Source organism: Scyliorhinus canicula, chromosome 13 (assembly GCF_902713615.1).
Source record: "Scyliorhinus canicula chromosome 13, sScyCan1.1, whole genome shotgun sequence".
Lineage (NCBI taxonomy): Eukaryota > Metazoa > Chordata > Chondrichthyes > Carcharhiniformes > Scyliorhinidae > Scyliorhinus > Scyliorhinus canicula.
Window position 1 is genome coordinate 143,846,848 of NC_052158.1, and position 16,622 is coordinate 143,863,469.

The 16,622-nt window shown below is 48.5% G+C and overlaps 2 protein-coding genes across 2 annotated transcripts in view; both read left to right on the top strand.

Moving 5' to 3' along the window:
* The first annotated feature begins 522 nt into the window (after positions 1 to 522).
* Positions 523 to 16,622, top strand: part of LOC119976260 (carboxypeptidase B-like) — a 61,416-nt gene continuing 45,316 nt past the window's right edge. Inside the window, exon 1 of the mRNA XM_038816625.1 lies at positions 523 to 734. Coding sequence (XP_038672553.1) covers positions 538 to 734 — 197 coding nt within the window. The 5' untranslated portion in view covers positions 523 to 537. The remainder of the gene's footprint in view (positions 735 to 16,622) is intronic.
* agtr1a (angiotensin II receptor, type 1a) overlaps positions 645 to 16,622 on the top strand; it is a 33,226-nt gene continuing 17,248 nt past the window's right edge. The window contains exon 1 of the mRNA XM_038816627.1: positions 645 to 734. The gene's annotated coding sequence lies outside the window, so the exon portion shown is untranslated. The remainder of the gene's footprint in view (positions 735 to 16,622) is intronic.

Here is a 16,622-nt window from a genome sequence, read left to right on the forward strand (position 1 = left end):
AAAAGTGTACAAGTGGACGGTAAAGGCACGTTGCATGGACGGCAGTCATTTCAGTTAGCAGCTCACCACCACACCACCACCTTCTCAAGAGCGATCAGGGATGGGTAGCCAGCATTGCTCGCACCCCATGAACGACTGAAAAAAATTATAGAAACAAACGAAATAATAAAGGAAAAGACATTATAAGCAAATCAATGGGAGCACTTAAGTCTAAAGCATGTACAAAGTTATAAAGAAAAACATATGCATAAACTGCTGCAAAAACAGATTTGGTGACTACAGGGTTAAGGCAGGATACTTCTGGAGTGCATGAGACCCTACTTTGTGATCATTTCCGTTACTCTCAGAACTTAATTAATGACGCAAAAGATGATTGCAAACAAACTGGAAACAAGATTCATAGCCCAGGTCACTCGAGACGATAGCTGCACAGCCACTGAAGCACAACAGTCAGCAATAAACAACTCTCAGCAAATTGGGCTGTGACTGGTTGGGTGCTTCTCAGTGGCAGAATCAATCGCCTCTTGCAGATGAGAAATGGGGGCGGATCATCCCCACGTGTGCCTGACAGTGTCCGCACCTCCCCGTGGATGTCAGGCTGAATATAAAGCGAAGATCGGCAGTCATCCTTCCAGTGATCGAAATGCAACATGTGCTTGCCTTGCCCATTCGACAGCCTTAGTTTGCAAACAGACTGAGGATTCCAGGCGAGGTTCTCGTTGGTCGATCGTCGGGTAAGAAGGTCATCCTGCTTCGTTTAAAGTCTCTGGCGCTGTATTGTCTCCCCCTTGAACGTCACACTTGTAGAATGACAGCCAGATTAATTTCCAGCTTTTTCATCCCTTTCCCTGACTACAGAAATGTTTATTCCTTTGACACATTTGGCTTTGCTGGGCTGTGCCGTCACGATTGTAATTCCATTGTTATGCAGTCATTTTTAACCAAAGCCTTAAAGTGTTATTATTATGTGTCTCTTTCTCTTGACACATTTTACAGATTAGTACAGAATGGGGGAGTTACTATTGTCATCATCTGAGGACATTTCACTTTAACACAGCTCAGTAAAGGGTTCAGTAATTATTGAGATGTGCATGTTATTTTAACCTAACTAGCCAACCAAAGTTCACGTTTGTGTGAAGGGCCGTGCGTATTTCTCACTGGCAATCCAGTAACCAGAACAAGAGGCTTGTGCAAGGTGGAAGGAGTGAGACTTCACTTTGCCATCGTGCATCAGCAGCATTCAGTCAAGTACCCCACGAAAGGCTGCTGAATCAGATTGGATTGGATTGGTTTATTGTCACCTGTACCAAGGTGCAGTGAAAAGTATTTCTCTCAGAGCAGCTCAAACAGATCATTTAGTACATGAAAGGAAAAGAAAATACATAATAGGCCAACACAAGGTACACAATGTAAATACATAGACACAGACATTGGGTGAAGCATACAGAGGTGTAGTATTAATCAGGTCAGTCCTTAAGAGGGTCATTTAGGAGTCTGGTAACAGCGCAGAAGAAGCTGTTTTTGATTCTCTTTGTGCGTGTTCTCAGACTTTTGTATCTCCTGCCCAACGGAAAAAGTTGGAAGAATGAGTAAGCTGGGTGGGTGGGGTCTTTGACTATGCTGTCCGCTTTCCCAAGGCAGTGGGAGGTGTAGATAGAGTCAATGGATGGGAGGCAGGTTCGTGTGATGGACTGCAAGATAATGGTCCATGGTGATGGGGGTAGTATATTAGCATGGATAGAGGATTGGTTAACTAATAGAAGACAGAGAGTTGGGGTAAGTGAATCATTTTCAGTTAGACAATCTGTAGCTAGTGGACTGCTACAGGGATCTGTGCTGAGGCCCCAATTATTTAATATAAATGGATGACTTGAATAAGGGAAGTGAGTGCACTATTGCCAAATTTGTAGATGAGACAAAAATAGGTGGGAAAACAATTGATGAACAAAGGGCACAAAGGGCGGGATTCTCCGCCCCGCCGCGCCACATTTCTGCCCCCGACCAGCCGGCGGGATTCTCCGTTACGCCAGCCGGTCAATGGGGTTTCCCATTGTGGGGCAGCCCCACGCCGCCGGGAAAACCCCGGGCGCCATCACAACGGAGAATCACGCCGGGGGAGAATCTCGGCCCAAGAGTCTATAGAGGGATATAGACAGGTTAGGTGAGTAGGCAAAAGCTGTATGTTCGGGCAGCACGGTAGCACAAGTGGATAGCACTGTGGCTTCACAGCGACAGGGTCCTAGGTTCGCTTCCCCGCTGGATCACTGTATGTGCGGAGTCTGCAAGTTCTCCCCGTGTCTGCATGGGTTTCTTCCGGGTGCTCCGGTTTCCTCCCACAGTCCAAAGACGTGCAGGTTAGATGGATTGGCCATGATAAATTGCCCTTCGTGACCAAAAAAGTTTAGGAGGGGTTATTGGGTTGCGGGGATAGGGTGGAAGTGAGGGCTTAAGTGTGTCGGCAGAGTCGATGGGCCGAATGGCCTCCTTCTGCACTGTTTGTTCTATGTTCTATAGAATATAATGTAGGAAAATGTGAAGTTATGCACTTTGGTAGGAAGATTGAAGGAGTTAAATATTATTTAAATGGAGAAAGACGTTATTGAGGCAGAGGGATTTGGCAACCCTCCTGCATAAATAACAAAAATCTAGCATGCGGGTTCGGCAGGTAATAGGGAGGCAAATGAAATGTTGCCCTTTATTTAAAAGGGCATGGAGTATAAAAAGAGGGAAAGATTTGCTAAAACAACACAAGGCACTAGTTAGACAACACCTGACACCATCTACACCTCCCGCTGCCGGTGGAAAGCGGGCAGCATAATCAAAGGCCCCTCCGACCCGGCTTCCTCACTCTTCCAACTTCTTCCATCGGGCAGGAGATACAGAAGTCTGAGAACACGCACGAACAGACTCAAAAACAGCTTCTTCCCCACTGCCACCAGACTCCTCTTATGGGCTGACCTGATTAATACTACATCCCTGTATGCTTCACCCAATGTCAGTGTCTAGGTATTTACATTGTGTACCTTATGTTGCCCTGTTTTCTTTTTATTTTATTTTCATGTACTTAATGATCTGTTGAGTTGCTTGCAGAAAAATACTTTTCACTGTACCTCGGTACACGTGTCAATAAACAAAAAAAAACAGTTTTCATCCCCCTATCTAAGGAAAGATATGGCCCGGGATTCTCTGATCCCGCGCCAGGTCAGAGGATGGCCGTGGGGGGGGGGGGGGGGGGGGGGGGATATGCGAGAAACGCGCCACGCCACTCCGATGCTGGGCCTTTAATTCTACGGCGCTGTTGTAAGCGGCCGCACTGGCGATTCTCTGGCCGAGTGCCCGCCAAGGTCAGCCGAGTCCCGTCGTCGTTGATTACGTATGGTCCCACCCGGCAGGACCTTGGAGTTCTGGCTGCGGGGGCCGCCTGGTGTGGGGGGGGGGGGTGCCTCCAAGGTGGCCTGGCCTGCGTTCGGGGCCTACCGATCGGCGGGCAGGCTAATTCTATGAGGGGCCTATGTTCCTCCGCGCTGGGCCCCTGTCGGGCTCCGCTATATTGCCCGGGGGCCGGCGCGGAGACAGGAACACACGCGCATGTGCTGACCCGCGCCGCCCGTGGAGCGCCAGTTTTCTAGCGCCATAGTAGAACTCTGGCGCCATACTAGCTCCCTAGGAAGGGGTGAATGCCTGGGCCTGGAGGCCCATTGACACCAGAGTGGTTCACGCTGCTTTTGACGCCGGCGTCAGAACTTGGCCGCGGGATCAGAGAATCCCGGCCATACTGGCATTAGAGGCAATCCAGGGAAGGGTTGCTGCATTGATCCCGGGTATGGAGGGATTTTCTAATGAGGAGAGGTTGAGTAGATCAGGCCTGTCCTCTTTGGAGTTCAGGAGAATGAGTCATGGAGGATTCTCGGGGGCTTGACAGGGTAGATGGTGAGAGGCTGTTTCCTCTTGTGGAAGAATCTGGGACGAAAGGCATAATCTCTGAGTATGGGGTTGCCCATTTAAGAAAGAGATGAGGAGGAATTTTGTCTCTCAGAAGGTAGTGAATCTGTGGGATTCTTTACCACACAGGGCTACACAGGCTAGCTTGTTAGATATGTTTAAAGCTGAGATGGACAAGTTTTTAATCAATAAGAGAATCAAGGGTTATGGGGATAAGGCGAGAAAGTGAAGTTAAGGATTATCACATCATATCCATCATGACCTCACTGAATAGCGGAGCAGACTCAATGGGCCAAATAGCCTACTTCTGCTCCTATGTTGTGGCCTAATATGACATTGGCCACCCATTGACACCATGGAAACGAGAATCGGCAGGGGTGAAAAGTGAGTGACGGTAAAAGTGAAAACTGAGCCCCATGTGTCACGTGGTTGTGAAAGTCCTTTGTGTGGAATTTTATGCTCCAATCGTGGCGGTGGCGGGGCGGAAAATGTGGTGAACTGTTGAAGTTTCCATTGACTCTGGTGGGATGGGAAAATCCCGTCGGTAAGAGGGGTGTAAAATTCCAGCCCTCATCTATAAGGTGTCCATAACAGCAATCGTTTCCAGCCAGCCGAATTTATGGGCAAAAAAAAATTGGGTTAGTTGGATTAAGGACATGCAAAAATCTGACTGTTAACTTTCATTCATGCCTTGCACCGAGACAAGATTTACACCCAAGGCCTGAAGCAAAACTCCACCATTAATGTTCAAAGGGAATGGTGACTTCACGACAAATGGTTGGTGTTTTTGTTTCGTTGGTAATGTCAAGGCTCATCACTCTTGTGTGAAACAATGAAGCTCGGCACTTCTAAAGCGAGAAAAGGTTTGCCAAACACGTTTTGTGACTATCCGGCCCTTTTTAGAATCACTGTTAACATGACAGGCGTCAAACCAACTCTGTGTGCTGCTATAGTCCAACATTTATGACCCATGATGCACAAACCAAATGTAATTGCAAAGATAACTGACACGTTATCAGATAGACTTGCACGTATGCAGCACTTTTCACAATCTCAGGATGTCACAAAGCACTTCATGAACAATGAAGTGCTTTGAATTGTGATCGCTGTTGTAATGTAGGAAATGCAGCAGACAATCTGTACATCGAAAACTCCCACAAACATTAATGAGTTGATCATCAGATAATCTGTTTTTTTGGGATGTTGGCTGAGGAATAAACATTGGCCATGATCATTGAAGAACTCCCTTTGAAATAGTGCCATGGGATCTTTTACATCATGGAGGAAGCAGACAGGAGCCTGGATGTTCCAGCCTTGTCTATCACTAGGATCATCTGGTCCCACTGAAAGTCAGCGGACTTTTGTCTGACCCACCACTGCATACCCCATGGTAGGTCCCCCCACTACGGAGCCAGAAATCCCAAACCTGTATTACCCTAAGGAAGACACCTCTGACAATGCAACACTCCTTTAGCATTGCACTGAGCGTCACCCTGGATTTCCTCGTCAAATCTCCGGTCTGGCTCTTGAACATCCAACCATTTTGGCTCGAGGCAAGAGTGCTCCCACTTAGACACGGCTACACCTTAAACATGTAGGGGTCGATTCTCCGAGCACCGCGCCGGGCTGGAGAATCACCACAACCGCCACGGCGCCCTGACGCCGGCCCGCAATTCTCCGAAGTGCGCTGTTGGCACGGCGCCGGCTGCGGGCCACTGGAATCGGCGGGGCCACCGATTCTCCGGCCCGGATGGGCCAAGTGGCCGCGCGGATACGACAGAGTCCCGCCGGCGTCGTGTGGGGGGGGGGCTCCGTCCCCGGGGGGGCCTCCGATGGGGTCTGGCCCGCGATCGGCGGCCTCTCCCCCCCACCCCGGGCCTACTTTCCTGCGCGGCCGGTGCCTGAACACCGACGACATGTTGAGTCGGGGCCGGCGCATGGAAGAAGTCTCTCGCGCATGCGCAGGTTGGCGCGGTGCCCATTTGGCATTGGGAAGCGAGGCTGGAGTTGTGTGAACCGCTCCAGCGCCGTGTTGGCCCCCTGTGGGAGACAGAATAGGTCATACCTGGGCCCTTCACGACGGCGTTCACGATGGTGCGAACACTCGGGCTCCATTTCGGAGAATCACCCCCGTACTCTTTGCTGAGAAGTGCAAATTCACAGAAACCGAGATTAATAATGTTTACGTTGGGCCAGTGAATCCTGAACTAGAGTACAAAAGTCAGCTTTGAGTGGTAATTTTATGAGGCTCCTGTTCCAGCCTTAAGCAAGTCAGGCTGAAAATTGCCCTACATCATTACCGTACACACTGTTAGCCCCTGGGCTTGACAAAATCACTGGGAGAAAGGCTCCACAAAATTAATACAGAATACCATGCGGTGTTATCAAAGGTGGAGAAGGAGAGGATTTGGATGGGACTGTGGGCTATTTAATGAAATAATCCAGTCAATGCAAAACTGGTAGAGAATCATAGAAATGTTGGCATAGATGAATGCTATTGGTCCTTTATCCCAGTGCTGGGCTGATATCTGCCCTGACAGAACAACTTACTGTGATCCCATTTCCCTGCACTTTCCATTTAATATTTATCATCTTTGAGTGTTTATTGCCTTCTTTAATGTTGCTATGATAGGCTCAGCTTCAGTATTCACTTGTGATAATGTATTTCATAGTTGAATAACCCTTTGGATGAATACATTTGCTGTAATCTCCTCGCTGTGCTTCCAGTGCAAAGCCTGGGTGTTTTTCCCTTCTTACTCATTCGCTCACCATTAGAAATAATCTCATGCTCTTCAAGCCCTTATATAGTCTTCAGTACATAGTAGATCCCCATTATAAATAATTAGCTGGGCATTAACTTCCTTTCGTTCTAGAGCTAAACAAATGTTCCATTACATTTTGTGAGAATTTATTGTACAAATAACCAATGGGGCCTAACATTTAAGAGAAGGGAAATGTTAAAGGCCACAGTTTGTTTAGGATTCATAATGTAGAGTGTTACGTTCGTGGGCTCTTGAAAATTACAGCGTTAACGTGTCACTTCCCACCAAAAACTGAATAGGACTTACAAATAAATTTAAGATGGGGCCATCGCTAAAGACTTTTGATAACCCCAGTTTGGAGATTTTAAAAGATCAAGGGAATTGAAGCAAGGGTGAATAAATGTTGAGGTGCAGGTCAGTCACGATCTAATTGAATGGCCAAGTAGGTTCGAGGGATTTCTCTTTTCGTTATTCATTCATGGCATGTGGAAGTTGCTGGCATTCCCGTACCCACCTCCCCGGACAGGCGCCGGAATGTGGCGACTAGGGGCTTTTCACAGTAACTTCATTGAAGCTTACTCGTGACAATAAGCAATTTTAGTTTTTCATTTTCATTTGTGGCCCATCCCTAATTGCTCTTGAACTGAGTGGTTTAATAGGCCACTTCAAGAAGTCAACAATCGCCGTGGGTCTGGAGCCACATATCGGCCAAACCAGGTAAAGGATGGCAGATTTCCTTCCCGAAAGGGCATTAGTGAACCAGATAGGTTTCCATGCCAATCAGTGATAGTTTCATGATCGCCATTACTAAGACCAGATTTTCAATTCCAGATTCATCAATTGATTTGATCTCATGTCCCCAAGGCATTGGCCTGGGCTTCTGGATGACTTTGTCTCTTGCCTATTCCTGTTCCTATGTTCATGCTCTTGGGATCAGCTTCTTGTTGGTCAATAATGGGCGTTAACATGTTGATGATGCAATTAAACTGCAGAAAGTGAGGCCAGATGCGCTCTCAGTGGGCTCGCGTTCACAAGAGAAAAAGTGTGACCCGAATGATACAAAACCGCTTGTGGTAAAGAATCGTATTCCATTTCTGGATGTGATTCAAACAACAAGAGGTCAAAGAGCTATACCCTCATGTTCTGAAGAGATCACTGGAATTAGAGATTACAGATTCTACCTTCCACAGAATTTTAACTGGGGAGTTGGCTTAACTCCAGTAGATAAGGGGGGGGGGGGGTTGTTGGGTTACGGGTATAGGGTGGATTCGTGGGTTTGAGTAGGGTGATCATTGTTCGGCACAACATCGAGGGCCTAAGGGCCTGTGCTGTATTGTTAAAGAAAATAATATTGCTGGCTTCTGGGCTGCTCCACCATCTGTAGGCTGCTTCTCACCATCACTCATGACAGGATGTACAGTACATACATGATCAGGCTTACTGAAGTAACACATAGCTAATGGAATTATTTCATTTACGCATCGCAACCATGACTGTCCCGGTTGTCCCCGTTTGCCCGATATTTTGCAGTATTGAAATATATTTATGTTTGGAATGGTGGCACGGCCACCATTTAAAATATAAATGCCGCCTAAATATTGCTCGAGTGCTAAACTTGACAAACATTGCAGAGCCTCTTCCTATTGTCCTGACCAACAGCGTCACTTCAAAAGGTTTCTCTGACCATTATTACAGTGCTGTCTGTGGGATCTTGCTGTGCGCCAATTGCCTGTCATGTTTCCAAAGATACAGCAGTGAAAGTATTTCAGAAGTATTTCACTGATGTACATCATTTTGGGACATCCTGCGGTTGTGCCAGGCGCTATATGAATGCAAACCCTTTCCCCTTCTTCACAGCCCACCTCACCGTTAGGGGGGTGTGGCAGGCTGCTGGGTCGACAATTGGCGCCAGTATCCCCAGCAGCAATTTTGGGCAGTCTCATCAGCTGTTGACAGGAAAGCTGCACCCCAGAAATGTCTTTTTGCCCATAACTTCCTGTGGCGTGGTAATTGAGTCGGATCGGCAGTCCTCTCTCCTAGTTTCTTACCTCAAATTGAAGCCACTCCTATCTCACCCAACTGCCCGGCTCAGACCAGGTGAGATCACTCCAGCAAGCCCCGACCCTTTTTTTTTTAACAACACTAGCTGCCATAAACCAGGTAAGTTTAAAGGAGAAGGTAAGTGCACAAGAGAAGTGGGAAGAATTGGATTGGGGAGCGGGTGGAGGAGTGGGGTGAGGTGATTGGGCCGGGCTTTGGCGGGAAAAAGGTGGAGCAGAGTTGGATCAGGTTAGGTCAGCAGTGGGGGAAAGGGATTTCAGGCTGAGGCAAGCAGGGGGAGTGACCCTGGAGGGGAGATGGGAGAGAGAGTGGGGGCAGCCATTACAATAGTTACCCTGAAACTAGAAGAGGCATTCATTCTTCTAACCTTTCCTGGATAACTATTACTGTAAGGAAATCAGAACCATCCGAAGATTGCGAATTAAATCACACTGTCGGATGGAACCCAGTGCAGAGCAATTGTGAAAGGGGAGATTTAACTTCCTGGGCTTTGCGATCCTTACCTCGGAACATACAGAGATGGTTCCCCAGCGTATCTTTGGGGTAACCCCACCATTACACTGTACCGTTACGGGTCCATATAGTTTCTGACTGAAACTGCCCTGGTCTCCTGATGAATTGACAGTCTATCCTTCAATATTCATGGTCCCCTGATGGATCTGTAAAGGTTTCCTCCAGTGTTCATACCCCCCCCCCCCACCCCCAATGGAGTGGCAAAGGGGGTATTCATTCCCCCCCCCCCCCATGGAGTGGCAAAGGGGGTATTCATTCCCCCCTAATGGAGTGGCAAAGGGGGTATTCATACCTCCCCTGACGGAGTGGCAAAGGGATTCCTCCAATATTCAGTGATGAATTGGTGAGGGTTTTCCTCTGGCATTCCAGAACGGACAACTGGGTAGACATCTGCGAAGTACCAGAAATGGAGCAGGGACCTGTCCTTTTCATATTTATGGCACAAACCCAGGAACGTGCAACAAGCTGACCGTCTGACTAGGTTGATCGGCGGAGATCCAGCCACACTATACTGCTCGTGGCAGAATGTGTCTCCAAGACACCCGCCCAGTTATGTTTGGTACTTAGTGAAGCAAAAATGGTAAGCAAACCAAGTGCCTGCACATTCAAACCTACATTTTACACACTCTACATGGAGAATCGTCATTCAGACTTTTGGTTTCATCCCTAGCTCTTCCACGTCTGAGGGCAGTAAATCACACGGCACCGTAGTTAAGAGTAATGTTGCCATCGTCCCAGATGACCATAGGCTGCTTTCCCCTTTGAGGGGGAGGGCTGACTGGTGGTGATTTAACCTAAGGATCACCCACACCTCAGGCGAGGAGCAAGGTTGAGAAGGCAGGGCCTTCATGAATCAGCCGGTGTGCGAATTGAACCCACACTGCTGACCTCGCTCTGCATCATGAACCAGCTGTCTAGCCAACTGAGCTGAATCTGCCCCCTGATTTAGTTAAACAGGCATCATAACTCTCCAATATCTCATTGAAGTGACCATTATTCATGTGGCAGCCTCGGAAGTGAGTGCTGGTATGCATTGGAATGTGGAGGTTTAATCCTGGTGTCCCTCAGAAGCAGATTATCTGCTAACATTGCTGCTTGTGGGAGCTTGGAGCTTGCTGTGCACAGATTGCCTGCTGTATTTATAAAAGAGCTAGGAGAAGACGTAGGCCATTCAGCCCATCAAACCTGCTCCCCAGCAGCTACTATATCTCATTGGCTAAATTGCCAGTTTGTCTTTCTTTCCGCCCCAGTATACGTGACCTAACGCTGAACTTTGTTGCATCACTTTCTGCACTTGAAGGGTTAACTGAAAATAAGCTTTCTGCAGCTTAGCCACCATTCACTTTATTTGATCTGCTGGTTTAGTTTGGAAAATGACATTGGCCCATTTAGTTCCATCCTTCCTAATATGTTCCCTTCGCATAAACTCATTATTTCTTAAATTAGCTCACTGACCTAGCCTCAAGTATCATTAATGAGTGTCTTTTCCCTTCCAAAACAAGAAATAAATAAACTACGCCAGGGAGTACAAAGGAAGACCGCTATGTCCGGGAGATAGGGTAGAGTCAAGTCATAAGGTTGATCTCTTGCTCCGCGATTATGAGGAAAGGCTGGAGATTGTTTTTCAATCTTAGCTCGAGGCTACTGAGTTCACAGAATCACAGAATACTACAGTGCAGAAGAGGCCCTTCGGCCCATCGGGTCTGCACCGACACATGAAAGGCCCTGACCTTCCCATCTAATCCCATTTGCCAGCACTTGGCCCATAGCCTTGAATGTTATGACGTGCCAAGTGCTCATCCAGGTACTTTTCAAAGGATGTGAGGCAACCCGCCTTTCCCACCCTCCCAGCTACTGCATTCCAGACCATCACCACCCTCTGGGTAAAAACATCTTCACTCAAATCCCCCCTAAACCTCCCACCCCTCGTTTTGAACTTGTCATAGAAACAGAGGACGGAACATAGAAGCATGGGCCCAGGATTTTGCCATTCTGGTAAGGATAGCCCGGGAAGTTTAAACTTTCTTTGCACAATTGCCCTGCACAGACAACCATTCGAAAATGTGATTTAAATCACGAACCTCGGATGGTTCCAGCTGTCTTAGTGTTAGGATCCCGGAGAAGAACCCAACCACTTGCTATTTGAAAAACTGTGAGGAAACATTACTACATCACAAGAGTGATGACACTGACCAATAGGTATCGTTTATGCTAAAACAAACTTTAATTTAAACACAGAACTAACCACATTAACAACAAAGATATAGCTTTACAGTTAACAGTTACAACAGTGCTTAAGCAAAAGAGAAAACCTTTGCTGATTTCTAAACCTGTTACTATATTCCAATTAAGCAAATCAATATATTTCAAACGTCACTCACAAATAAAGTTAACAACCCGGTTTTTCTTTGCTATTCTCTGTGCAGAATCTTTGGAGCCTTTCAGGTTCAAACTGAAACACTTCTGTCCAGCTCAGAGTTCTAGGAACAAGTGTCTTTTCAGACCGACCTGGCTCCTCTCATTAACTACATCGTCTGTGCCCAAAACATAAGGCTTTTTTTGCCTCTTCTTACAAGATGCCCCTTGACTTGTTTATCCAGGACCAAACGCCCCTCATAAATAATCTCCACCCTAGAATTCCTACAAACGTAAACAATATTCCAACAGCTAGCTATCAGTAAACAATTAAATAGTTCTCATGATCTATTAACAGAACACTTCACCTGCTAATCAATGATTACCTCACTTTCACAAAATCTCAATCACAGCTCCAGCAATCATGCTGTCTGTATGCATCTTAGCCCAGGTTTTAATAAGATTACTGCAAACAATATGGGGCTGGATTCTCCGATTCTGGGGCTATGTCCCCACGCCGACATGGGGACAGAAAACTGGCACAAAATGGCCACCAATTCCCCGTTTTCCTGGGGCCAGCAGCGAAAAGCACCTGGCTCTAGCTGCCGATACGGCCCGGAGAATTGTCAGGTCCGTGGCCACGCATGCGCACAGCGCCGGCCGCGCTGTGCTACATGTCGCCGGCTGCTCGCAGACCAGGCCTGCAAAATAGTCCCCCATCTTCGGCCGACTTGCACACCCCATCACAGTGTCCCCAGCTCCGAATAATGTCCTCCGCCCCCCTGCCCACGGATTGGCCCTCCCCTGACTATGGCGACGCTGGACTGAGTCCACAGCCGCCACGTTGATTTCCTGATGGGTGACACCACACGCGACCCACGCTGCCGGGAACTCGGCCGGTCGGAGGCGGAGCATCGGGAGGGGCGGACCTCAGGCAATGTCCGGAGGTCGTCGATACAGCGTGCTTTGGAGGGGGCAGAGCATCGCCCCCGATTTGGTCGGGAACTTGGATTCTCAGGCTGTTCGATGAATGCGATTTCAGCGTCGGCAACCAGACAGTCCAGCCCCTGAAATATAAAATATGACAATTTCTTACATTCATCACATTTAGTAATAGTAGTGTGAATCTCGAAAGGCGAGATTTTACTCTCCCACTAAAGTGAATGGACTTTTGAATGGCTCGTTGAATTTTACAGCCCTTCATCCCCCTCCCACCCCCCATCCAATCGGTGATGAGGCCACAAAAGTCTTCCGAAAGTGTGCAGAGTGGACCTGAACAGACAGACAGGAAGTCAGAGACTCTTCACAGGAACGGCAGCTGGTGAGCAGGACACAGACAGGCAGCTCAGATGTAACATAGTATACATGCTGGAGAGAGAATGAACTCATACAAACAAAGTATCTACTTCAACTGTAAGACTACGAGCTTTATTCAGACACAAGGAATAACACATGGTACCAGGAGACTTCAGAACGCTTACCTGAAGATTACACAAGATGCAGACACAGAAAGATCAAAATGACAGGAAACCTCGTACCGGACATTCGACGTGGGGAGACTTCACTGAGTCAATGAAACTCGTTGGAACTCCACCGCAACTGGAAACAACCAGTAAGTCATAGCTGGAAAATTTTTAAGCAAATGTTCGAAATATATATCATAGCTAATGAATGGAGCATGGCCTCAGAAGAAACGAAAATAGCACTGCTCCTAGCAGGACATGAAGCTAGATAAATCTATGACGGCTTTAATTACTTAAAAGGTGAAGACAACACCAAATTAGAGGTAATACTCAAAAAATTTGAAGGTCACTGTAACACCAGTAACAATGCTGCTTTAAGACATTCAATGCTTTGAGACCAAATTGCACAGGGAATGAGTGATGTGAAACTTAAACAATCATTACCAGAACAGAAAGGTTTAACGCTGGAAATCACGATTGAAAAGTGCAGATCAAAAGAAAAAAGTAACATTAACTTTTTATCAAGAAAGAAACGCCAAAATCCACGATAAAATGGCGTCTGAGCACATTTTCAACAGTCCGGGGAACAAAGGACGCAAATCTGGGTCTGCGCATGCGCAGGAAACAGAAGCCATGCATGCGCAGTTGAAAATAGCCATATTGGACTCAGATCATTCTGCACATGCGCAATCCGTGCATGCGCAATTGAAAAAGAAGTTTGGGGCGCAGATCGTTCTGCGCATGCGCAAGCCACGATCCGGGGGGGAAAGTCTGTGGGGGGGGAGGGGGGGCTCTGACGCCGGAGGGTGTCTCCGATGGGGCCTGGCCCTCGATCGGTGCCCACCGATCGTCGGGCTGGCCTCTCGCATCCCAGGCCTATTTTCTTATGCGCCGGCCCCTAAACTCATGCCCCATGTTGCGTCGAGGCCGGCACGTTGAGTGAGGCTACAGTGAATGCGCGGGTTGATGCGGCACACAGTTCACACCAGAATAGGAGGCTGGAGCAGTGTGAACCGCTCCAATGCCGTGCTAGCCCCCTGTAGGGGCCAGAATCGGTACTCCCAGTGGCCCGTTCACACTGTTGTGAAACGTGACGGCGTTTCCGACAGCGTGGACACTCTGCCGCTGAATGGGAGAATTCCGCCCAGGAAATCAGAGACTCTTCACAGGAACGGTAGCTGGTGAGCAGAATACAGACAGGCAGCACAGATGTAACATAGTATAAATGCTGGAAAGAGAACAAACTCATACAAATAAAGCATCTACTTCAACTCGAACACTATGAGTTTTATTCAGACACAAGGAATAACACAACCTTCAGCCCAACCGGCCTCTGAACCCAGCATCCTCATCTCTTCCTCTAGGGTCACCCACAGACGTCTACTATAGCTCTTCCCCCCGACTCCCCCTCCTCTGTACTCCCAACCCCAAACGCCACCCCCCATATCCTTTAATACTCTTACTTAAAAATCTAGCAATCTAGATTTGACAGTCTTCTGAGGGAGAGATAACACTTCCCGGGTTTTTTTACTTGAAATATTTTGAGACATTACGCCTGAACTTCTCAGCTCTAATTTTAGTATTATTCTTCTTGTTTGGGACTCGGCCCATGAGAGGAAATGGTTTCCATATAATCCCTACAGTGTAGAAGGAGGCCATTCAGCCCATCTTGTCTGCACCAACCCTCTGAAAGAGCACCCTACCTAGGCCCACTCCCCTGTCCTATCCCCTTAACCCTGCGCATTAATCATGGCCAATCCACCTGACCGATTTTTTAATTGATTTACGGGATGTGGGCATCGCTGGTTAGGCCAGCGTTTATTGCCCATCCCTAATTGCTCTTCAGAAGGTGGGGGTGAGTTGACCTATTTAACTGCGGCACATCTTTGGGCACTAATGTGCAATTTAGCATGGCCAATACGCAGAACCAGCTCATCTTTGGACTCTGGAAGGAAACCGGAGCATCCGGAGGAAACCCACGCGGCTATTTGAAGAAAGTGCAAACTCCACACAGACAGTCACCCGAAGCCGGAATTGAACCCAGGGGCGGGATTCTCTGACCCCCTGGGGGTCGGAAAATTGCCCAGGGCCGGCGTAAATCCTGCCCCCGCCGTGTCCCGAATTCTCCACCACCTGAGATTCGGCGGGGGCGGGATTCGCACCGCACCGGTCGGCGGGCCCCCTTCCCTCCCCTGCGTATGCGCCGGTATGACGTCAGCAGCCGCTGACGCTCCAGAGCATGCACGGACTTACGTCGGCCTGCTAAGTCATTTCGGCCCCGGCGGGCGTGGCGCCAAAGGCCGTTCACGCCAGCCGGCGAAGTGAGACCACTCCGGTCCGGGCCTAGCCCCTCAATGTGAGGTCTTGGCCCCGATTCTCCGCACCTTTGGGGCGGCCCGACCCCAGAGTGGTTCACGCCACTCCGACACGCCGACACCCCCCGCCCCACCGGGTAGGGGAGAATCCCGGCCCAGGTCTCTGGCGCTGTGAGGCAGCAGTGCTAACCACTGTGCCAACATGCCATCAATCTCAATATCCAGCCTATCAAATTATTCAATCACCTTAAGCACCTCAATCAGATCATCTTTAGTCTCCCAGCATTAAGAGAGTACAAGCTTAAACATTGGGTGGAATTTTCCGAACCATCCCGCAAGTCGGGTCTTCCAGTCCTGCCAATGGTGACCCCTCCCTCCCCCCCTCACTCCTCCCATGACGGGTTCTCCAGCGGTGGGGCAGCGAGCCACACAAAACAATGCAGACTTCAGCAAGCCAGGAAGATACCGCCAGCAGCCAATGGGGTGTCGCCCCCACCGCCGGAAAACACTCCGCGGGGGAGGCCGGACAATCCCGGCGGATATCGAGTTGTATCATTACTTCAAATTAAACCCAGGGTACGCCGGCACATGACTGGGGATAAAGCAAATTCAGAACTGTTCAGGAAAATGCATTATTAAAGATAAGACTTTTCATGAAGTGTTTATATTCCAGAAATTTCTGGGTATCCTATTTAAAAGATAAACTGCCCCATTTAGAAGTGGAATTTTCTGCTCTCGGTATCGTGAGCAGTTACTTCATCCAGTGAGTACTTCTCTCCATACTCGTCTGCTCCCCGAGGTGAAGCAGTCCTTTGGCTTCAGGCTTTGTCCTCCCTTAGTTGCAATTATCTGGACTGGAAGCCGCCTGCCACCTGGTGGTAGGTAGTAAGCATTGCAGGGCCCTGGCAGAGAGGGTGAGATAAAGGTGAGCGATTGAGAATGTGAGGTTACAAATTGCCGCCTGCTCAACGCTGGCTGAGAAAGGGAGAGCAGGCACGATCGGTACAAAGTGAAATTCCGGTGAAAGGGATGGAGGTCTGGGGTATTAACCCCTACCCATGCACAAACCTTAATTCTCCATTTCGTACTTCCAGGCAAGATGACCATGTTCATCATCTGCCATATTTGGTGGGGTTCTGGGCGGCACGGTGGCACAGTGGTTAGCATTGCTGCCTACGGCGCTGAGGACCCGGGTTCGAATCCCGGCCCTG